The sequence below is a fragment of the Aquarana catesbeiana genome, linkage group LG02 (assembly GCF_042186555.1).
Source record: "Aquarana catesbeiana isolate 2022-GZ linkage group LG02, ASM4218655v1, whole genome shotgun sequence".
Lineage (NCBI taxonomy): Eukaryota > Metazoa > Chordata > Amphibia > Anura > Ranidae > Aquarana > Aquarana catesbeiana.
In genome coordinates, this window is record NC_133325.1 from 580,388,736 (window position 1) to 580,413,664 (window position 24,929).

A 24,929-nucleotide genomic window follows, 5' to 3' on the forward strand; every position below is an offset into this window, starting at 1 on the left:
ACAAAGCAAGACGTGTTTGAAATCCAGCCTGGGTAGCTACCATGGCCTTTTCCATAGATATAGTAAAGGATAACAAGCCACCCAGGGAAGAAAGCTTGGGAAGAGGAAACAAATGCAGCCACATCTAATGACCAGAGAGCTGTAATTGTATGAAAATTTTGGTTTTGAGTTCAGCTATGCTTATTTAATTCTTTCGATTGTTAGAGGGAGACTGAGAATTTTCAGTTTGGGAATATTAATTATAGAATCTGAAAAAAAGCCATAGGTAGAAACGGAATCAAGCCCTGACACTTTGTCAAGGTACATTTCCAGTGCCATGTAACGATATGCATGTGACTTCATATTTTATAGCAAAACATAGCTTAATAAAGACAGAATATTGATATGGAATTAAATAATGGTGTAGTTCTGTTTTAAAATGAACCTCCATGAATTAGGTTAGTTTATACAATCAATGTTTACTTACCAGTTTAAAAGCCTACTTATTTACAGTATATCCATTAAGGTAGATCAGTGCCGTGCTTGGTAAATTGTTGATCTAAAGCCTCGTACACACGGTACGATTGTTGGCACGGGATTGTCTGTTGACAGACTGTTTTCCTATAATCTTACCGTTGGTACGCTCCTTTTGACAATTGTTGTATAACTTTCAGCCAACAATTGGATTGACAGGCTAGTACATTTTCGGCGGACAATGGTTTGACGTCAGATTTTCGTATGGTCTGTACACAAATCCGTCACACAAAAGTCGAAAGTACAAACACGCATGCTCGGCATCCATGTTCACCAAACACAAAATTAGCAGAAGGGGCCCAAAGGGTGGCGCTCAAGAGCTGAAATTCCTCGTAGTACGTCACTACGTTCGTGTTTGTAGCATGACAATTGTGTACCATTGGTATGCAAGTCAATATACTGGCACATGCCCTTTTGACAAAAATCAGACGCTCAGTTAGCCAATGATCATACCTTGTGTATGAGGCTTTAGGCTGGCCATACATGTTCAATTGTCTTTTGTACAATTTTCCTTTAGGTTTACCAAAAACCACATAATATGAGGCTTAAATTATTAACTTTCAATTGTATCCCATAAGGCAGGCCCTTGTACTACATAGTTTAAGGTAAATCTAAAGGAAAATTTGTGCAAGAAAATTGAACATGTATGGCCAGCCTAACTCTTGACAGATCAAATCTGCAACAAAAAATGTGTTGCATTGCTGCTGTTTATCTTGCTCTACTTTCTTAACCTCCCTGATGGTTTTCCCGAGTGTGGCTCGGGGTTAAATTTCAGCACCATTAGCGGTAACTCCGAGCCACACTCGGGATTACATTGCAGGATCCTGGTGCAGTGTTACTTACCTTGTCCCCAGGATTCTGTCTCCTCTGAAGCCTCTCTGTGCCAGGCTCTGTTCCCCGAGCGTCGCGACGCACAGGGGCGGAGCCTGGCGGCAAATTTAAAAAAAAGTAAAAATAACACAGTACTGTAATCTTACAGATTACAGTACTGTATGAAATTATTTCACATCCCTTTTGTCCCCAGTGCTTTGTCCAATGCCCTGCATGCAGTTTTATATTATATATACTGTTCTTTCTGCCTGGAAACTTGAGATTGTCCATAGCAACCAAAAAGTGTCCCTTTACGTCAAAAGTGGCTTTAGACCAGCTAGAAAACAGTGATAGTAAATTAGAACACTTGCAGAATTGAGCGATAGTGAATCGTGGGGAAATGTATTTTATTATTATATTATTTTTTTTTAATTATTTATTTATTATATTATAATTTGTTTTTGTGTTTCAAACTTCATCATACCCGGGATATCTACTAGACTCTTGGTGGACAGATTAAAGTGTGTTATTGAGGGGAGAGGGAGGAGCCGGATGTGGGCGTCTAGTTGGACCTGCTGCTAATCCCGGGATGCCGGGCGTCTCTCCCTCTAGCTCCGGCGAACAGCTGGGAGCAGCCTCACCCCCCCTGTAGCTCTCCCACCCCCCGCTTTGGACTCTGATACCCTGCACTGCTAATCCCCGCATGCATCCCGGATACGGGTCCTCGTAGCGACAGTGAAGGCAACTCGGGGCACGGTTAAGCATGTCTGGGAGCGAGTGAGGAGGACGGTTGTCCAGGCGACGGTGATTCACGCTGACTCGAACTGCCGACAGCTGCACGGAGATCCCGCGGAAGAAAGCCCGTGCCTGTATTGGAGAGGAAGGGGAAAAGGAAAAAAAAAAAACTGGGTGAGATCGTGCAACAGCGGCTGAGGGGGTAAGTGTTCCACTTTGAATATAACATGCTGGACCCCCTCCCCCAGTAAGGTCCCAGAAAGAAAGAAAGCAAAACTTGTGGAATGACAACTGGTATTACCTGCTCCTGTGTATGTTATATTTCCAAAGAGAGCCTGGACCGGGACACGTGTTAAAGAAGTGGACTGTTTCTAGTTAAAAGGTTTCCTCTCTGATGGTTTTTCCATATATCTATGCACTATTTTTTTTTTTTTTGAGTCTGTTTGAAATAAGAGCACTTCCATAGCGCTGATATATTGGGTGGTTGTAAGCTAGGAGAGCCCATTGGGTCCCTGTGCGAGAAATACCTGACCCAAAGAGGTCCTGGAGTCTAGAAAGGATTAACCCTTTGGCTGACCGAGCAGAACACCTGAGAGGACAGGTTATACATAATATAGGCCACACCGGTAGGACACTTAGCACCGTCCCTCGGGGCCACGCAGCGCAAGCAGCATAATGAGGGGGAAAGGAGGGAAGGGGGCCACAGCCAACGCGGCCAATAGTAACAGAACAAGCGTAAGCCCGGGCGCTATTAGGAAATATATGGTCCAAGATGGTAGTAAGGGGAGTCCGGGGAAGGCGGGTGGGTCCAAATTTAACACCCCTGAACCCCCATCCAAAATAAGCACACGAAGACAACTGGCGGAGATGGACTCCCACACTGAAGGGAAGGAGACAACGGAAGAGGCATCAATGGATTTCCAGCAAGACAGACAATTACCAACAAAGAGCGAGATGGCAGAAATGTTTGCAAGATTAGAAACAGCAATTAAAGGAGAAATCGAAACAATACGTCAAGATATGGGCCATACACTAAAAAGAGTGGAAGAGCTGGAAGCAACAATGGACGTACAGGGAATGGAGATTAAAGACCTCAAACAGCAGATAGAAGAAATCCAGAAAGAACAAAGAAATCTACGGTACAAAATTGAAGACCAGGAGAACCGTAACAGGAGGAAAAATCTGCGGATAAGGGGCTTGCCCGAGACGGAAGGGGGTAAAGAGAATCTACAAGAAAAAATTGACCAAATCTTTGGAGACCGATTAGATCCAACTGAGAACAGACCGAAGATCAAATTGGAGAGAGCCCATAGGATAAGAAAACCGGCTGAGATTAGTGGGGACGCCCCACAGGATGTAATTATTAGATTCCATAACTTCCAGGATAAAGAGCGGATTAAATCCAGCATAAGAATGAACCAACTAGTTAGGTCTGGAAAAATCTGTAGGCTTACTTCTCCATACTTATCTGCAGAAACCCTGGCCAGGAGAAGAATTCTTAAGCCACTTTTGGCTCAACTCAGAGCACATGGAGTCCAATACTCATGGGGCTTTCCAGCTTGCCTGATCAGACGCAAGGAGGGTCGCTCAGCAACATTGCGGTTTCCCGAAGAGACACAAAAATTTTGCCAGCGCTTGGAAGTGCCAATGGTGGAAATCCCGGGATGGTGGGAAAGAACCGTAACTCAAGATAGCAGGGAGGGGACACCTACCTGGAAACCAGTTACTAAAATGATTCGCGGGTCTTGGGGGGGGGGGGGAGGGGGGGCGGAGCCGGGAGTCCAGGGGGAGGCGACTGGATCCAAGGATGGCACCCCCGTGCTCAACCTGTAGGGGGAGAACCGAGGGGCCGGGAGGAGGTAGTAGGGCCACGGTTGATGGCGCCATGAGATGGTCTGTAACCCCCGTATGGAGGGGGAGGGAGGGGAGGGTATGGGGGGAAGGTAAGGGGGGGGATAAGGGGAGGGGCAAGGATGGGTGGGGGGGGAGGGGGAGGGAGAGACCTGTACCTATGGCACTGTTCCCCGCTTCCTAGAATTATAAGGAGAGGTTCAGCCTCTACTACGGTACAATAACAAGATGACAGGGATAAATCTAATCTCATACAATGTGAGGGGCATCGGTTCTCCCACAAAGTGTGCGAATATAATGAGAGAATTGATACTCCTTAAAGCAGAGGTAGTCTTCCTGCAGGAGACGCACCTTTTCGTGGGCAAGAACCAAAGAATACTTTCGAAAGACTTCCAAAAGTGGGAATACGGGGACTCCCCAACCAGGGGCTCAAAAGGTATTGCTATAGGTTTTGCCAAAGACGCCAGGTTCAAGTTGGACGAGAGAATGTTTGACCCAGAGGGACGGTTTCTATTTCTCAGGGGCAATCTAAATGGCATCGAATGCACGTTAGCTAATATCTACTGTCCAAATATTAACCCTGGTAGGTACTTGTTGGGCATTCTCTCAAAGTTTGAATGTTTCAAGAGTGGGAGGGCCATTATTGCAGGAGACTTCAATGTGTGCCTTGACCCGGGCAAAGACAGTACGTCGAGTGCCCGGGGGACTGGAGGGATATGGATGAACAAACTCAAAAAGAAACTTCGTCAATTCCAATTGGCAGACATCTGGAGTTTGCAACACCCGAACGAAAGAGATTATTCCTACTACTCCCCCGTACACTCGACGTACTCCAGACTGGATTTTTTTTTGGTGGAACACAGGTATATCGATGAAGTAGAGGACACAAAAATAGGGTCAATAACATTCTCTGACCATGCCCCAGTAAGCCTTAAGTAGAAACTATGTAAAGGGAAACACCCCGTTAATAGCTGGAAACTAAATGAGGACCTACTACATGATAGAGATATCAATAAGTGTATTAAGGAGGAAATAGAATTCTACTTTAAAACCAACACAGTCGGGGAAACCTCAGAAGCCGTAGTATGGGAGGCACATAAAGTATATATCAGAGGCATTATAATAAAGGCGGGCTCAGACAGGAAAAAAAGAGAGGTCAGGGAGAGACTCGCCCTACAGAAGAAAGTCCAGGAGTTAGAACACCAACATAAGAAAACAGGGGGCAAGGAGATAATGGTGGACTTATATAAGAGTAGAGAGGCCATGCGTGAGTTCATTGAATCAGAGAATCGTAAGGTATACAACCGCTTTAAAAAAGAAAGATATATAGGAGGTAACAGACCCGGTAGACTCCTGGCTAAGGTCCTAAGCAAAAAGAAAAATAATAATTATATTGATAAAATAAAAACTAAAACAGGCGAGATTGCTTACAAAGACAAAGATATTGCGAGGACCTTCCAGAACTTCTATGGGGGGCTGTATGCTATAAATAAAAATATAACTATCAAGGAGAGGGAAGTAAAACAAGGGAAAATTAAAAATTATTTAAAGGATATTGGCCTGCCCAAACTCTCAGGAAGTGAACAAACCGCCTTAGAAGCCCCCTACACGGAAATAGAAGTGAGAAAAGCGCTTAAAGGGATGCAATTGGGAAAAAGTCCAGGACCGGACGGACTGACGGTGCTGTACTACAGAAAATATCAGGATTACCTGATACCAAAAATGTGCTCTTACATGAACGACATCGGGGACAAAGGAGAAATGAGAAAGGAAGCTCTGGTAGCTAACATAGCTATTATCCCCAAGGAAGGCAAAGATAGTACATTATGTTCAAGCTACAGGCCTATTTCCCTCTTAAACGTTGATACGAAAATATACGCGAAAGTTATCGCGGAAAGACTGAAACCTATTATAGGAAGGATTATACACCCAGACCAGGTCGGGTTTGTGCCAGGCCGACAAGGACGGGATAACAGCATCAAAACCCTCCTGGCAGTGCAACAGATGAAGAAGAGTGGAGTCCCAGGTCTACTCTTATCAATAGACGCTGAAAAAGCGTTCGATAGAGTGGACTGGGACTTCATGATGGGCACACTAGAGGAGATGGGCTTCGGGAATAGGATTCGTAGAAGGATTGGGGCATTATATTCCAGACCCACAGCGAGAGTAAGGATAAATGGAGTTCTGTCGGAGCAGTTTGATACGTACAATGGTACAAGACAGGGGTGCCCACTCTCCCCTGTCCTGTTTGTAATGACTCTAGAGCCTCTCCTAGCTAAGATTAGGCAATGTTCGGATATCAGCGGGGTAACGATAGGTAGAGACGAATATAAAACAGCTGCATTCGCGGACGATATTCTGCTCTACATAACGCGCCCAAGGATATCTCTTCCGAACATAATGACAACCCTACTAGAGTATGGAAAGCTTTCCAACTTTAAAATTAACTCAAATAAATCTGAAACATTAAGCCTTAACACCTGTAAAACTAGAGACCATTCATATCAAAAGCACTTCCCCTTCATGTGGGGGCAAAAAGAATTAAATTACCTAGGGATAAAAATTACAACCTCACAAGAGACTCTATTTCAAGCAAACTTCTTGCCACTTCTTAACGAGGTAAAGCAAGAACTTAATAGGATATCACTAGGACAATTGTCCTGGGGGGGGGGGAGAATAAACATTTACAAAATGGTTGTCTTGCCAAGAGTAACTTACAGAATGCAAATGTTGCCAGTGGCGCTCCCACAAGCCTACCTTAGAAAACTGCACTCGATTTTTTTAAGATTCATTTGGAGAGAAAGAATGCCCCGACTAAAATTTACACAATTGATAAAGGCCAAAGGTAAAGGGGGGTGGGGAGCACCAGATGTTCGTAAATATTATGAAGCCATAGCTCTCGCCAAAGTAATAGACTGGACGAAAGATAAAGCAGATAAACACTGGGTAAAAATGGAGAAGGATATTAGCGACACTAAGCTGAATAAAATAATTTGGATCCCACCACACTTAAGGAAACTAAGTGCTGAAACGCACGAGATCACTAGACACGCACTAAAAATTTGGGACACTCTCCACAAAAGGGAGCACTAGGGATACAATTCTCCTCTAATGCCACTTAAGAACTCAGACTATTTTTCACCAGGGAAAGGGGAGTGGTTTGGGGGATGGCTACTGGATGAGAACATACAGTTAAAAGACGTAATGCATCAGAATAAAATATGTACATATCAAGAGTTAAAGGAAAAAAAAAGCATACTGGCTATAAATACTTGGCGGTACAACCAACTGAGTCGGTTTATAAGAGCTCTTCCACAACCAATTAGATCAAGGGAGAATCTACGCCCATTAGAGAAAATGTGTATGGATAAAGATAAGAAGGGGGGGTTCTCACAGACTTATAAAATGTTAATAGGCCTGGGGAGCATAGAAGCCCCGTCATTTATACAGAAATGGGAGAAGGAGCTAGGAAGGAAGCTCACAGGTCCTGAGGGGTCATTGATCCTAAGCAGGGTATCGGCCACGTCAGTAAACTGCAAAATCCTGGAGTTAAACTTCAAATGTCTGGCCAGGATGTACCTGACCCCGGATCGCTTGAATAAATTTCATGGATCGTCACAATACTGTTGGGGGGGGTGTAAGGAAACAGGATCAATGGCCCACATCTGGTGGCTATGCCCGACAATTAAAATATTTTAGAGTGAAGTGAGGGGATTTATTAAAGATATAACGGGAATTAACCTACTAGATGACCCCTGGGTCTGCTTATTTCATATGAGTGCAATGCCCAACAAAGCCTACCAGAGAACGCTCCTGCCGCACCTCATTGATGCGGCTAAAAGTCTAATACCCAAGTACTGGAGAAGGAAAGAAAGGCCTGCAATGAGGGACTGGTTCAACAAAATCAACGAGATCCACAGTCTAGAATACTTAAGGTATAGTGAAGGGATAAAAATGGGGGCCTTTGAGAAAAAATGGAGGATGCGGGTAGAATTTAAAGATTCCCTGAGAGTGGCCGAGATATGGATTCCCTAGGAAGGAAATGAGAGAGACCTTAAGACCAACGGAAAGGAGGGTTGGAAGGCTGAAACAGAGGTAGAAGTGAAAACATGCAATGGGAAGGGGGGAGCAGGTGGGGTACGGTCTCGGGGGGGGGGGGGGCGGGGGTTAACATGTAAAGGTAAATGTGAAGTTTAAATACCACCTAGATAAGCTTTGAGGTGTACAACAATGGAATTATTAAAACCACAATGATGTGAAGAAAGAATGGGACGTATTTTGAATTTTACAACTGAAAAATGACTCCCAGAGAAATTATCTTGCTGAGTGGAAGGAAAAAAAAAAAAGTGTGTTATTGTTAAGAATTACAGGCCTACAATATAAAACGCCAAATTTCCATGCAAAATAATTGTACCGCTTTCAGCACCTAAAATCCGAAATAATCATACCGCCAGGGGGAGGTTAAGGGATACTTTTAATTTATAAGACTAAAACCCCTTTTACATTGGAGGTGTTTTCCAGGCGCTTTAGCGCTAAAAATAGCACCTGTAAAGAGCCTGAAAAATGCCTCCTCTGCAGTCCCAGTGTGAAAGCCCGAGTGATTTCACACTGGAGCACTGCGCTGCCCGGACGTTAAAAAAACTCCTGCAAGCAGCATCTTTGGGGCGCTTTAGGAGCAGTGTATACCTGCAGTGGCGCTTTGTGGGCACTTTTAACCCTTTATTTGACCGCTAGCGGGAAAAGTGCCTCTAAAGCGATGCTAAAGCGCCGCTAACACGTCAGCGCTCTCGGTGTGAAAGGGCTCTTAATGCTTAGAACTGTATCTGTAGATTTATGCTGACGCGTTGTAACCTGTTTCTTCGTCTTCGAACTTGCGTACATGCATGATGCCTTTCAATAAAGTTTTAAAAAAAAATGTGTTATTCACCTAAATGGAAAAACATTTCATCGTTATATGCTAGCTAAGAGCTGTTCATATTATGTATTATATTAGACATTCACACACATGGTACTGGTTGCCTAGCATAATATAATATGACATTTTTTTTCTACAAGAATAAATTAGCAGATTCTGTAATGTGTATACATCATTATTGTTAGCACTGTATATGTCTTGTATCTTGACAGTTTAAAGGGTGTGAAGTACATTAACCATAGCAGTGTGTGTTTATGTTTTGTTTATCTCTTCTATGTATTTAAAGTAAGAGACCGTGTAAGAACCAAAATGGAACGTGATATTTTGGCTGAGGTGCACCACCCATTTGTAGTGAGGCTTCATTATGGTAAGTTTGGGCCAGTGCTTCAAGGGATGATTTTATTGAAATGAAAAATAGTTATGTTTAATGTAAAACATGTCTGTTAACTGAAATTGATGTTCTCTCATGACAGCATTTCAGACAGAGGGCAAACTTTATTTGATCTTGGACTTTTTGCGTGGTGGAGACCTCTTTACTCGTCTTTCAAAGGAGGTTTGTATAAAACCATCTTTTCCAAAAATAAAATTTTTTTTTTTTATACTCCCTTCTTGATTTTCTGTCCATTCAGTTGGCAGTTAAGTTTTCCTGATCCCCAATTGCCAGTATCAGCACTAGCGTTAAAGTGCATCGATAGCTACAAAAGAAAAATTGATCAATCAAAAATTAGAGATGTTTGACGATCTCCTTTTAGTTTTGAATGATGCAGGCCCTTCCTTACACGAAGCGCTCCAAGTTATGAATACCTTCTCCCATTTCACAGGCCTAGAGTCAATTGGCAAAAATCATTACTGTTTCCAGTCGATTCAAGGGCAAAGTCATCATCCTCCGGGACTCTTCCTTTGCAATGGGTGGATATCTCCTCGTACCTTGGGGTAGTCCTTTTATGCCATACCTCCGATTTATGTTACTTAACCTTCACCCTATACTGTTGAATGTTAAGACCAAACTGAAGGCGTGGCGCAACCTTCCATTCTCCCTAATCCCTGCTAAAAATTAAAATGTATTATCGTACAGGCTTTATATAGCACCAACAGTTTGCGTAGCACTTTACAAAATGAAGGCAGACATTACAGTTACAATACAATTTGGTACAAGAGGAATCAGAGGGCCCTGCTCGTTGGAGCCTAAAGTCTAAGAGGGAGGGTCAAGTGATACAAAAGGTAATAGCTGTGGGGGATGAGCTGATGAAGAAAGTAAAAGCAGGATAGGCCTCTTAAAAAAGAAGAGATTTCAGGGATCGTCCAAAGTTCCATAGGATGGGAGAAGCTCGGGAGAAATCCTGGAGGCGAGCATGGGAGGAGGTGACAAGGGAGCTAGAGAGCAGGAGGTATTGGGAGGACCAAACCGAGAGCCTTGGTTGCTATTTTGAGACCAGGCTAGTGATGTAGCTGGGGGCAGAGTTGTTGATGGCTTTTGTAAGTCATTAGTATTTTGGATTTTATTCTTTGGGTGAGTGGAAGCCAGTGGAGGGATTGGCAGACAGGGGTGGAGGACACTGAACGGTTTGTAAGGGGGATGAGTCTTGCAGCAGCATTCATGATAGACTGAAAGGGGGATAGCCTATGTAAAGTTAATTCAATGAGGAGGGAGTTGCAGTAGTCGAGGCGAGAGATAACCAGGGAGTGAATTAAAAGCTTATTGGTGCCATTGGTTAAAAAGGGGCATATTCAAGGCTCATGGGTGGAGCCTGACTGAGCAGACGTGCCAGCTTAGAGCTCTGCTCCTGAAAGGGATGTTTCTACCATATTATACCAAGTCCCAGGTCAGCTTTACCAGGTAAATGTTGTTACTCGGTCTGTTAATAACCCTGCCACTTAATGTTATGGTTCTTGGGCGTTCTCGCCTGAAAATAAAGCCAAAAAACATCAAAGCAGCGCTGCCTCTGGTTTTGGTCAGAATGGCACTAGCTTCATCGCCTCCCCCTGTTACCTCACACTTGGTGAAATCCTCTCAGCGCTCTAAGTTGCATAAAGAAACTACGACAACCCTCTATCGGGGCTTTAAAGCAGCCAATAAAATTCAGTAAGGGTAGTCAAAAAAGGTTGATTTTATTAGTACAAAAGTTTGTATAAAAAATAGATAAATAGCTTCTGACAGTTCAAGTCAGGACATGAACTAAATACAGCATAAAAATTGCAACAAACAATATTTGTGGTTTTAGAAGCAATACAAAGTACAATGTATTATGAGACAGCCAAGGTTTCTTCAAATGTTAAATCCTTATGACATTGCAAAAAACAGGGCCTGTGAATAGGAGCAATGTACAATACAGTATATGGGACAACAAGAATACTATATATTCTGACGCGTTTCGACCCTCACTGGGTCTTCTTCAGAGGATGGGTTGTCCACTGTGGAAATGTAAACATATATCGAACACAGTATAAGACTCAATAATAGCAAACTCATGTGCATGCAGTGTAACATATTTACGTAAATTCCATAATTACCTATCACAGGTTTCCTGGCAGTACAGAGTATTTAAAGAAAAATAGTTCGTCCTATGTCCTCTGTCTCCACCGTATCGGGCCGACGCCCCAGGGGGGGGGGTGGAAAACTAAATGCGCCTTACGAGGGATCACGTCTACATACCCCCACATGTGCAGGGGAGGGAAGGGACTGCGAATAGCCAAAAGCTGCACCCAGATAAATTCACGTAGGTACTAGAAACAAAGTAAAAGGTGAGGAGTCAGTTAACTCCTCCAAATGGTTGAAAATTTCCCTATCGCGGAGCAATATGATGGGTCCATGAGTCTACAGGGAAACACATGCAAGAAAAAAATAAAAATAAAAAAAGGGGAAAAGAATGAATGTTGGGTCAGCTTTACCAGGTAAATCTTGTTACTCGGTCTGTTAATAACCCTGCCACTTAATGTAATGGTTCTTGGGAGTTCTCGCCTGAAAATAAAGCCAAAAAACATCAAAGCAGCGCTGCCTCAGGTTTTGGTCAGAATGGCACTAGCTTCATCGCCTCCCCCTGTTACCTCACACTTGGTGAAATCCTCTCAGTGCTCTAAGTTGTCTGTGGCAACACAAGGGAATATGACTCCGATATACAAACTTCACAAATGACATCTTTTACAGACCCTGGACAGTCGTCTGTTCTGAGGCAATTTGAAAAAATGCTTCACAAAGCCCTTAAACAAACCTCAGATCATATAACAAACAGTCTAAGGAAATTGGAGTACTGGGCCAACGCACTGCAAATCTTGAACTGCGAGTTGATGAACTTGAAAATAACACCCAGACTTATGCAGTTGAATTTAAAAACCTCAAAAAGGAAAGCTTAGTCCTTCAATCTCGTTTAGAAGATTACGAAAATAGGGCCCGGCGTTCCAACATCCGTATACGTGGAATATCTGAATCTGTCGCCAATTTTGCAAGCCACTATTCCATTTCAGGAACTACAGACTTCCATACCAGTCGAATGAATGGAGATGGACAGGGTTCATAGAGCCCACACACCTCGCAAAGTTGATGGACCACCGCGCAATATTATCACCAAATTTCACTATTTCCGTACCAAGAAACAACTTCTAGATGTAGCTAGAGCAAAAGATTCACTGATTTTCCAGGGACATACCTATCAAGTTTTAGCTCATCTATCTCAGCTCACCATCTCTAAGTATCGGGCTTAGAAGTCACTTCAAGTTTTACAGTGACACCAAATCGCCTATCAATGGGGCTTTCCATTTTCAATTTGCTTCATCTACCAAGGATCTAAATATGTCTGCCATTCTGCTGAAGAACTCAATCCTCTTTACAAAACATTCAGCTTCTAGAATGCCCTCTCAACCAAAGCAATGCGCAAAATCGAATGGTTTCCCTGCAAAAATCAGCTGGTGCTGAAGGAAATAAGTGTCTTACCAGTTTATAACTCACTCAGTGCAAACTTTTTTCTATAGTTGACCTTCTTACTTTTCGGCTGGTCCTTTTTTTCTTTTTTTTTTTTTTTTCTGACAGCAGTGAGTTTTTCGCTATATTTCTTTACATAGCCTTGAACTATTATTTGTTTTGATGTTTTTTGTTTCTTGTATACACCTTACCCCCCCATCCCTTCCATCCTTCTTCATATGCTTTCTCATGACACATTGATGGGTATGGAACTTTTTGGGACAATGGTATCATTTCTATTTATGTATTACTTTTTATTGTTGGCAGTGTTCCCTTTGGTGTTTTTGCGCCTCCAGTTTGCTTCACCTCGGATTCCCATTATTATGTGGGCTTCAGAACTTAAAGCGGCCCTTCAGTAATTTTTTCAACTTTTCATCTATTGAATCTTCTGCCCTTGTTGTTTTAACTTTGGATAGTAAGGCCTCTTGCACATCATTCTCCTGTTTGAGACTTTTTTTTTTAAATGTATTTCCGCGCACATGCGTTCATGCAATTTTCGCACAAATTCGCGCACATTTCCGAGAATGCGCTGGGAGCTTGTTCTCACATTGACAGTGTCAATGGACAAATCTGTGCGATTTGCGCGCATGAGGCCTAAATTACTGACTAAAATTTTTTATTTAATTTTTGTGAAGAATACACAGCGCTTGTTTATACGCCTGTGTGCATAGGCACATTACAATCAATGGGCTGTATTTTAGCTCGGTAAAAAAAAAGGGAGAATGGAAGGTTGCGCCACGCCTTCAGTTTGGTCTTAACATTCAACTAAAGCTAGGCTTGATAGAGCCCGCTTAGAATTTGACCTGTTTCTTACTGACTCTGCAGATAATTTAATAAGTAAATCACAACAGCTTTATTACCTCAAAGCAAACAAACCAGATACCCTATTAGCTCGAACCTTATGCTCACTGCAAAAACCTATGACCTCTGTGCGACTCAAACTAAACTGTGATTTATACACAAGTAACCCTGTCAAAATTTTACACGCATTCCGCTCAAATCTTGCTAAATTATATTCGCCCAACCATAATTTTGACCAAGCTGACTCCCTTTTTCACAAATTACCCTTCCAACACTCTCACAAACCCACCGTGAACGACTCGAGTGCCCCATCTCTGCAACAGAAATAATCGCGGCTATTAAGGCTTTAAAACTCAATAAACGTCCCGGCCCAGGTGGATTTTCTGCTTCCTAGAAAATTTCTGATATATTATCTCCTATCCTAACTGAGGCCTTCAATACGTTGTTGAGGGGACACTTTAAATTCAGTATCGTTAATGGCCATAATTTCCATACTTCCTAAATCTAAAACTGATACAACCTCTTGGAAAAATTACTGTCCTATTTCGCTTCTTAATACTGACATTAAACTTTTAGCTAAAATACTTGTGACCCGCTTGAATCAAGTAATAGGCAAACTTGTTAATCGAGATCAAGTTGGGTTTATCCCCTTGTGCCAAGCAAGTGATAATATTCATAGAGCTTCTTTACTTGCCCGTGTCGCTAAATCCAAACGTCTACCTGCGTGGTTTTTATCGCTCGATATAAGAAAAGCATTCAACACTGTCTCATGGCCATACTTACAATATATTCTTCAAAAATGGGGGTTTAGACCGCATTTTTTTAGGGGATTTCTTCCTTATACGACAAGCCGAATGCATTTATCAAATATGCTGGTTTTAAATCAGACCCTTTCCCTATTGGAAGAGGCACCTGTCAAGGATGTCCTCTCTCTCCCCCCTCCTATTTGCACTCCTCATTGAACCCTTGGCCCATTTAATTAGATCTGATCCAAACATAAAAGCTATTGAATTAGCTGGATGTCATCATAAAGTATGTCTTTTTGCAGATGACGTCTTACTCTTCATGTCATCTCCCCATATCGCAGCACCTAACCTCCTCTCTGTCCTAAACCGTTTTGCACACATTTCAGGCTTAACAGTTGACTGTCAAAAATCGACTGCACTCAACATTTCCTTGCCCCCTTCAGCTTGCTAAAGATTTACTTCCCTTCTCTTGGACACCTCATAGACTTCCATACCTAGGAATACAACTCGCTCCTAAGATAACTTACTTATACTCAGCTAACTTCCCTTATTACTAAAACAGGTTACTGTATTATTATCACAATGGTTCTCTTTCCCTCTATCCTGGTTAGGCAAAATTAATGTAATTAAGATGGCTATATTGCCCAATTTTGTATATCTTTTTAGAGTCTTTCCCATCACAGTTCCATATCATTTTTTAAGGCTTATACAGTGCAGAAATATCTCCTTTATCTGGAGTAAAACAAAACCTCGAACCTCTAAATCCACACTCTGTCTCCCACAATGCTGCGGAGGTTTAGGTCTCCCAAATATTTCTGCTTACTATTGTGCTGCACACCTTGCACCATTACCAAAATACCATGAAATCAAAGAAATTCCTTTATGGGTAACAATTGCGTCTATTGACTGTGACCTTATTTCAGTATCTAACATGTTATGGTTAAGACCAAGTGATCCTACTTATATTTGCAATCCTATCATAAAACATTCTTTATCTAACTGGGACAGATTCAAAACTTCTCTCTTCTTCTTCAATCTCCTCATTTACCGCTTCTTTCTTTTGTTAAAAACCCTGCTTTTTACCCTGCCTGGATCGCTCCTAATTCTTTCAAAGCAAGGAATACAGCTAACGTATCTAGTTTATATCATTTGGTATCTGCCTCCTCCATACATTCTTTTCCTACTTTGTGTGATGATACATTTGGACTTCCTCAATCGGAACTATTCCGATATTTGCAAATCAAACATTTTTTCCAACCTTATCTCAATTCCAACTCCCAACTATCCTAGATGTCGCGTTTTGAACGCATATGTATTTCTGACCCTCATGCTAGAGGACATGTTTAGTTTCTCTATAAGCAAATTTTAGCTAGTACTAACACTGGTCCCCCCCCCCCCCCCCCTCATATGTCTCAAAATGGGAGCTAGGCCTTATTTGCTCATTTAATGCTACTGAATGGTCTAGCATATATTCCGCCACTAAGTCTGCTTCTTCTAATGTTGCTGTGGAAACTAACATTAAGGTGATAACCTGTTGGTATTTGGTCCCCGCTAGAATATCGAAATATGCTTCTGATTACTCTGGAGCTTGTTTTCGCGGCTGTCTGGCATGCAACTTCATATTTGGTGGGATTGCCCAATTGCCTAAAAAATCTGGAAGGCAGTTTTTGACTTGGCCTCCAAAATCTTTGATACACCTATACAGCCCTTTTAAACCTGAAACCTGATGGGATCACACAGAATCAATTTCACCTTCTTTTAAAGCTCCTAACAGCCGCAAAACAAACCATTGCTAAGGCATGGAAAACTAAATATTTAATTTTAGCTGAAATCATACACAGAACTAATAAAGCTCTTATTCATGCTAAATTGGAAGCAATCGAAAGAGATCGAGTTGGTCATGTTTAGCTCTATTGCTATTTGAATATTGTACCACCATCTTTATATGTACTCCATTTGTCTTTGTTATATTTTAAAAAAGAAAAAGCAAATTTGACTAGAAAAAGGGGCATATTCTGGAGATGTTGAGGCAGCATGATTTGGATTTGGGACTGAAAGGACAGTTTAGAGTACAGGGTTATCCCTAGCAGCCTGGCATGTGGGGACGGACTGATAGTTGTGAAATTGATTTTGACAGAGAAGTCGGGGAAGGGGCACGGGGGGGAGGAAATATTATGAGCTTGGTTTTAGGTAAATTTGAGATATGTCTGTTAGTAAATCAGTGATGCGTGAGGAAACTGATGAGGTGAGCTGAGGGGTAGAGAGATGGATTTGGGTGTCCTCAGCATAGACACCCATAGAGGGGATCAACTCCAGAGATAAAACGATAAGTCTCCCGCTCTACAAGACTCTGGTCCGGCCGCACCTGGAGTATGCTGTCCAGTTCTGGGCACCAGTCCTCAGGAAGGATGTACTGGAAATGGAGCGAGTACAAAGAAGGGCAACTAAGCTAATAAAGGGTCTGGAGGATATCAGTTATGAGGAAAGGTTGTGAGCACTAAATTTATTCTCTCTGGAGAAGAGATGCTTGAGATGGGATATGATTTAAATGTATAAATACCTTACTGGTGACCCCACAATAGGGATAAAACTTTTTGCAGAAGGGAGTTTAACAAGACACGTGGCCACTCATTAAAATTAGAACAAAAGAGGTTTAACCTTAAACTACGTAGAGGGTTCTTTACTGTAAGAGCGTCAAAGATGTGGAATTCCCTTCCACGGGCGGTGGTCTCAGCGGGGAGCATCAATAGTTTAAAAAAACTATTAGATAAGCACCTGAATGACCACAACATACAATGTAATACTGATATATAATCACACATAGGTTGGACTTGTGTCTGTTTTCAACCTCACCTACTATGTAACTATATATGGAAGCCATGGGAGGCCATCAACTGACCCAGGGAGGCGGTGTAGATTGATCATCTGAGAGATCCGAGGACAGAACCTTGGGGGACAGTGAGATAGGTGAGATTTGAACCAACATAGAGCACAGCCATGGAGACCGAGGAAATCTTGTTTTTTAAGAAGGAGGGGGCTTTCAACTGTATCAAAGACAGCGTAGAGCTCTTGGCGTAAGAGTGCGGAATAGTGACCATTGGTTTTAGCGGTTAGTAAGTTGTTTGTGAGTTTTGGGAGAGCAGTTTCTGTGGAGTGTTGATGGCGAAATCCAGACTAAAGGGGATCAAGAAGGTTGTAGACTAGACGTTCAAGGAGTTTGAAGGCAAAAGGGAGTAAGGAGAATGGGTTAAGATTGGTGGGGTCCTGTGAATACTTTTTAGGCATGGGAGTGACTAGTGCATGTTTTAGAGGGTTGAGGAAGATGACAGTAAAGAGGGAGAGATTGAAGGTATGAGTTAAAAATTGTAGGATAGCGCCAGAGGGTGTTCGTAGAATTTGCGAGGGAACAGGGTCCAGGGGGCAGGTGGTTAAGTGGGCGTTAGAAAAAAGTTTAGTGACTTCCTCTGGCTGGGTTAAACTAGGGAAGTATTTATTGTGCAGGTGGACAAGGAGTGCAAGGGGAGGGCAGTAAGTTAGTGGGTGGATGTAATGAAGGGTTAAGTAGAGAGTTAAATGTAGTAAACAGTTGATGGGGACTGCGTGAGAGGGTGTTAATGAGAGTGATAAATTAGGTCTTTTAGGCAGTTTGGAGGCAGGAAATGTATTTTTGCAGGGCAGATTTATATTAGTTGAAATCTTGGCGGGACTTATGCCACAGACGCTTAAGAGTGCAGCAAGTTTTTTGAGGCTTCTGGTATTGTCTGATTACCAGGGTTGTAGCGGTCGGGGCCTGATTCTGTGTGTAGTGAGGGGGGCCAAGGTATCCAGGGTGGATGACAGTGAATTGTTGTAGACCGAATTGGCCAGATTGGGGCAGGACAGGGATTAGATTTTGTCATTTAGAGAATCTGTAGCAGGAAAAAGAACAGAAGGGTTAAGATGGCAAAAGTTTCTACGGATAATTGTGTAGTTGGAAGGCAAGGAGGAGGAAGACAAGGAGAGGGTCAGGTGGTGTTCACAGAGAGGAAAGGGAATGTTGGAGAGGTTTCAAAGAGTGCATAGGTAGGAGAAGATTTCCAGGCAGTTGCCATCAGAGTGAGTAGAAGCGTGTGTCTATTGTTTTAGGTCAACAAAGGTTAGGCGTGCAGGCGTGTTGAGATTAACAAGGATGTTGAAGTCACCAAGAATGATTGGGGAATTTCAGAAGAGAGAAAGTAGGGTAGCCTGGCAGAGAAGTCATCAAGGAAGCTTGATACCGGTCCAGGAGGCTGATGGATCACAGCGGTTCTCAATGAAACTGAAGCGATTAGACAAATACAGTGAGCTTTAAATGAAGAGAGGGAGGTGGATGAAGAACCTGAAAAGTGCTTTGGGGAGATGAGAGGATTCCAACCCCACCTCCTTTCCATTCACTAAGCCAATGAAGAAGAATCTTACTGGTCTATACGCTTGCACACCTTTACTCCCCTCAATATTACTCAGTTCTCTTCACACAGTTTTTTGCTCCTTGCACACGGGCATCACAAGTTCCTGAGTAAACATCAGTAAATAATGACGCCCGTGTGCAAGGGGCCTTGTTGGACTTTCCCTTCAAACATCTGTCTGCCACGGATAAGCTGCTTAAATTTAAAATCGTTCACCGTGCCTATTTGACTCCGTGTAGGCTTCACTAAATGAACCAGGAAATTTACTCAGTCTGCTGGAGATGCATCCAACAGGCAACTTTTTTTTTACATATTCTGGATATGTCCAGCAATCGCTTCTTACTGGAAGAATGTGCTAGATGTCATTACCTTCACTACTCACATTTTAATTGCTCTCACGCCTAGATATTGTTTACTGGGCCAGGTAGAAGACCTTGCAAAGACAGTGGCAGAATAAACGATCAAGGGGTTAATATGGCGCACAATGGAGGTAGCCGAGTACATATAACTAAAAATGGTGGTAAGGGGGTGGGTTTGGGGGTTCCTGAGAGGGGGAACTTGGTGGTGGTAGTTAATGTTTTTCACAACAAGTTCGGGTATTAGTCAATGTAAGGATAAAATGATGCTGAATAAATGGAAGGCAGCCAGTCTATAAAAGCTAGAAGAAGCTTGGGAACAATAAAAAAAAAAAAAAAGAACCCCCCACTGGCCCGTGACACCCACATCCCCCGAGAGCACGCGGATGAAACTACTTTACATGCTGGTTTTTAGCAACTCAAATGTGAGTGTTTTTATCTATTGTAATAAATATTTTTAACATACATGCTGCACTTAGAGGGCGCCATCCTTCTTTCTTTTTTAAAGACAGTGGCAGAGAGGACCCTCCTTAGCTCGCTCCTATTTTTTGACAGGAAGGCTATTTCCAGGACCAGCGCTACTGCTAGGCGAACTAGGCAGCGGCCTAGGGCACAGCCATGGTCAGTTGTTGCTGGGTCCAAACCCCCCCCCAGCATCCTGCCCAACTAACCAGTCAGCGTCCCTGCTGCCACAGCTGCGCCACTCAGCAACAGCACAGGCTGTGCAGCAATCAAAGCTGTTCCTGAATGTATGGAGGGTTTTGGGGACCCTGATGTAAGGTCGCTTTAGAGACCCTGATGTAAGCTGGGACCCAGATGTAATGGGGGGGGGCCCCTTGGGACCCGGATGTAATGGGGGGGCCCTTGGGACCCGGATGTAATGGGGAGGGGACCCGGATGTAATGGGGGGGGCCCCTGGCACCCGGATGTAATGGGGGGGCCCTTGGCACCCCGGATGTAATGGGGGGGGCCCTTGGCACCCGGATGTAATGGTGGGGGGCCCTTGGGACCCGGATGTAATGGTGGGGGGCCTTGGGACCCGGATGTAATGGGGGGCCCTTGGGACTCGGATGTAATGGGGGGGCCCTGGGGACCTGGATCTAAGGGGGGACTTTGGGACCCTAATGGAAGTGGGATCTCTGATATAAGAGCGAACTCTGGGGACCCTGATGTAAGGGGGGACCCTAATGAAAAGTGTTAAACTCTGATGTACAGGGGTCAGGCCTGTGGGGCCCAGGCCTAAAGCTGTGTAAGTGGCCCCTAAATTTCTGATGGCTGCCCTGTTCCCCACACACTGCGCTGACGTTCTGCATACCACTGCAGGATTGGATGATGTTAGCTGGAGATGAAGCTGTCTCCTGCAAACTTCAGCCAATCCGTGAAGAAGAGGTATCCAGCCAATGAGGTGCCGTGCTGCACACAACATCACTTTCTCCCAGCTCCCAAGTCGGTCTCCACACAGAGGTAACATTCCAAGTAGGTGGGAAAGCATCTCTGCACAGCGCAGCCTTTCATTTTATTTAAAGGGGGGTGGGTACAAGTTGCTAGTCTTGCCTAGGGTGCAAAACAGTCTAGCGCCGGCCCTGGCTATTACTATGTGTTGGGAAAAAAAAAATGAAAAAGATTTAAAAAAACAAAGAATTAGAGATATTTACAGTGCAGTCAGTTAAGGCACAATCAATGTATTCTTTGCTTGGAGTATAACATTCCCTACTGCTTCTTGCTGTAACTTGCTCTACAGGTCAGCCTGTGTTGTTTAACGGCAGATCTGTTTCAGTTCACATTATCAGTAAGATGGAGCACAACTGAGTTTGCGGCTGCCTGCATCATTGAATCTCTATTCCAAACTTCTCTAGCAATGTACTTGCAAGCAATGTTGTTCTGATTTTATTTTTTGGCATTGCTTTTTAGGTCATGTTTACGGAGGAGGATGTCAAGTTTTACCTGGCTGAGCTGGCTCTGGGCCTTGATCACCTGCATAGTTTGGGGATTATCTATCGTGACCTCAAGCCTGAGAAGTAGGTCTAATCAGTTTGCTGCTCAGTACATGTTATAATCTAGTGTGTGTATGTATGTGTGTGTGTATATATATATATATATATATATATATATATATATATATATAGCGCAATAATTTTGCAATGTGACCTAAGTGGATTTTAAAAAATGAAATCTTGATTTTTTTTTTTTTTTTTTCTTGAGTTTGCATTGTAAGGCCATTGCTTCAAAATTAAGTCTTGATTTTTAGAGTTTGCATTGTAAGGCTACAGCTACATGTGTGAGTTTATTCTCCTGCCAAGTAGTTAAATCTCCCAGATTACAAATCGCTGTGTCTTATCCTAGGGTATTGGTTATTAGAGACATTGTATCAGGGAAGTACGACTAGGGTAAACCTGGCCTTAAATATCAGTCATACATGTTTGTATTGCGTAAGCATTTTTACAGACACTATCTCGAGAATAGGGAATGGTCAAAATAGTATCAACATCCACAATTTTTTGGGAGATATATTGGCAGATGGTATCACAAAACTATTTTTTACATTGTACATTCCAGCGTATAAGCTTCCCCAGCAGCTGGTAATGTCAGGGAATGATAGAGAATAGTACAACGCTGTTTATAAAAATGAGAGATCAGATTGGCACGAGAGGCAGCTTTAGTAACTGATCTTCCACTAAAGTGGTATTAAACCCAAAAGCAAACATTTACTATTTTGCAGCTTACAAGTTCTTTGATGTGACGGCTGCATTCCTTTTCTTTTTTAAGCTTGCTTTCTTTTATTTTAACTTGGTTTTCAACAGAACAAGCTATCCTGCAGATGTAGCAGTTAGAGGGATGAAACAAACCATTTATTTCTGACAGGGGTGCTTACAATGATCACTTTTAATTTATTTATGTAAAACTTTTATCCCAAAAGGAAAAATTGTTGTAACTACTTATAAAGTTTTTGCTAGCGTTCAGCTTCATTTTGTTAGTGTATCTAAATCTGCTAGTACATTGAACACACCCCTCCCCTCAGATTAACAATGCTGCTGTTCAAAGGTGCCCTGTACTCCTTTCATCCATATTGGGGGCACTCTAATACAAAAAGTATTACCAGAAAACAAAAGGGGGGGGGCTAAAAAAGAAAACTAACGCAGCCACCTAAGGAATTATCAAGATGCAATATGACATTTTTGGGTTTGGGGTTTATTACCGCTTTAAGCTGGTCAGTACAGAGCAGGGACAGTGTCACTTTAAAGGTGGAAGAATAGTGTATTTTCTGATGTTTTATCAAAGATTCCTGCCATGGCTTCTGGCGGCTAGGTATACCTGCCAGCCCCGTTCACTATGACAGGTTGCCAAGGGCAGCAGCTATTCGAAGCGCTCTGCACAGCCAGCGATTATCTGTGGTGATTGCTGCTGAACGCACTTTGTGTGTGTCCAGCAGCGATTACCACAGGTAATCCTTGGCTGTGCGGAGAGGTGCGAATAGCTGCAGCCAGCGGCACCCTTTTATTATAGTGAACAGCGCTGGTGGCCGCACCTGGAACTGAGAGCCGCAGCAGGAATCCTTGAGTCTATTTTTGTCTGGTCCAAAGCGCCGGTGTAAATGTAGCCTTAGTCTACCATTTTTACCAATATGCCGCACTTTGCTAGTAACTGCTTTTAAACCCCTTGCAGAAACATAATGAGAGGCTGGGTATTTTATCATAAGTTGCTCACTCCAGCATGGACATGTTAAAGTGATTGTAAAGGATCGTTTTTTATTTTTTTAAATAACAAACAAACATATCATACTTGCCTCCACTGTGCAGCTCGTTTTGCACAGAGTGGCCACGAACATCCTCTTCTGAGGATGTCCCGGTGGCTCTCGCGGCTCCTACCCACATCAGATAACGCCCTAGGACAGTGACGGCAAACCTTGGTACCCCAGATGTTTTGGAACTACATTTCCCATGATGCTCCACTACACTGCAGAGTGCTGGAGCATCATGGGAAATGTAGTTCCAAAACATCTGGGGTGCCAAGGTTCGCCATCACTGCCCTAGGAGAAGCGCTCTCCCAAGGTGGTTACCTTGCGGGCGCGCTCCCGAGTCCAGCATTTGCATCCACAGACGCGAATGCCAGACTCGGCCCAGCCCCCGGCGTCCGCATCATTGGATTTGATTGACAGCAATGGGAGAGAGGGACAGCGCGTCCCCATGGAGGAGATGAAGCGGCTCGGGTAAGTAAAATGGGGGGGGGGGGGGGCTAGGGGGCTGGTGACTGCCAGGGTTTTTTTCACCTTAATGCATAGGATGCGTTAAGGTGAAAAAACGAGGGTTTACAACCCCTTTAATGTTGACGTCAGAATCAAGTTAACAAATGTTTAAAAAAGGAAAAGGATTAAGTAAGTCACAAGTTGTTACTGTTTTGGTCCATTAACTGCCTGGTCCTTGGCATTTGTTCAGCCCTGGTTAATCATTTCTGCTTGGGTGCAGCTGTGAATGCAGATGTTTTCTAATTTAAAAAAAAATGACAATACACGCTTTTGAAATGTGAATGTTAAGTAACATTTTGCATATGTTAAATATTACAGCATTTTGCTGGATGAGGAGGGTCACATCAAGTTAACAGGTAAGTCTGCTTTTTGATATTCTTACTGAAATGCTTCTCCTACCTACCACGCAGATGTGCATGCTGTTCACCACCCTGTGACCTCCTTTCAGATTTTGGACTAAGTAAAGAATCAATAGATCATGAGAAGAAGGCTTACTCGTTCTGTGGGACAGTGGAGTACATGGCTCCGGAGGTTGTGAATCGGCAGGGACATTCGCACAGTGCAGACTGGTGGTCTTATGGCGTGCTTATGGTAATCACTTTTCAATAATAGTATCAAACGGTAATCGAGCAAGTTTGTCTTTTTGGATAATAAGCTTTTCCATAAGAACACTTCTCATATGGTTCGTAAGTATTTTTTTTTTGTTGTTTTTATTTTTTATTTAGCTAAATGCATTCTCTGCTTTAGGCTGGGTTCCCATATGAGCACGCAGCGGCTCCTCTCACTGTTTCAGGTCGGATTTCAGCCTAAATTTTTGGCTGAGTTCAAACCTGAAGCGGACCAAAAGACGCCCCGGGCTCCTGTGCAAATCACACCGGAGCCGCTGCAGAGATATGTGAACCGACTTCATAGAGAGTTGGTCACAATCTCATGCTGTGCGAATGGGATGCGGAGAAATCCGCATCCCATTCACACTAGTGTGAACCCAGCCTTAAAGTGTTACTAAACCCACAACAGTAAAATCAGTCTGTATATGCAGCATAGCATGCTTCTTATACCCATTGTGGAACTTAAGGGGTTAATCCTCTGCATTGTGTAAAAAGGCTGTTTTATCCTGTATGCTCAGATTCTCCCCCTCCTGCACTGTCTATCTGGGGAAGGCCAGCTAACACAGGCAAGGTAGCTGACCTGCACATGCTCAGTTGTGTCTCTTATGCTGGAGAGAACATTTACTTGTTCTCAGAGCTAGCCAGATCACATGATATTGACATCACACATGTGGGCGTGTATACATGCTGTAGTGAAAATCTCCTCCAACTGAACTCTCAGCACTGGAGAAACTCTGCAATTTATCATGTAACCGTGTTATACAGATCATCCAAAAGAGTATTAGTGGCAGTTTTAATGTAAAAGAAGATTTATAAACTGTGGGCACTGTGGGGTGGCAGATGAACTATTTTCATATTACTGGGTTTAGTAACACTTTAAGGTAGAAAACCTTCTGTGCAGATGATTTCACCCCCCAGCCCCCACTTATACGTACCTGAGCCTGATTTTAATCCAGTGCTGTGCTTGAGAGC

The 24,929-nt window shown here is 43.1% G+C and overlaps 1 protein-coding gene across 5 annotated transcripts in view; it reads left to right on the forward strand.

Annotated features, from left to right (window-relative positions):
- Positions 1-24,929, forward strand: part of RPS6KA1 (ribosomal protein S6 kinase A1) — a 295,808-nt gene that overhangs the window by 233,082 nt on the left and 37,797 nt on the right. For all 5 annotated transcript variants that reach the window (XM_073616152.1, XM_073616150.1, XM_073616153.1 and 2 more), the window contains 5 exons: positions 9,111-9,191; positions 9,298-9,377; positions 21,018-21,124; positions 23,668-23,705; positions 23,798-23,940. In XM_073616152.1, the coding sequence (XP_073472253.1) occupies positions 9,111-9,191; positions 9,298-9,377; positions 21,018-21,124; positions 23,668-23,705; positions 23,798-23,940 (449 nt within the window). The remainder of the gene's footprint in view (positions 1-9,110; positions 9,192-9,297; positions 9,378-21,017; positions 21,125-23,667; positions 23,706-23,797; positions 23,941-24,929) is intronic.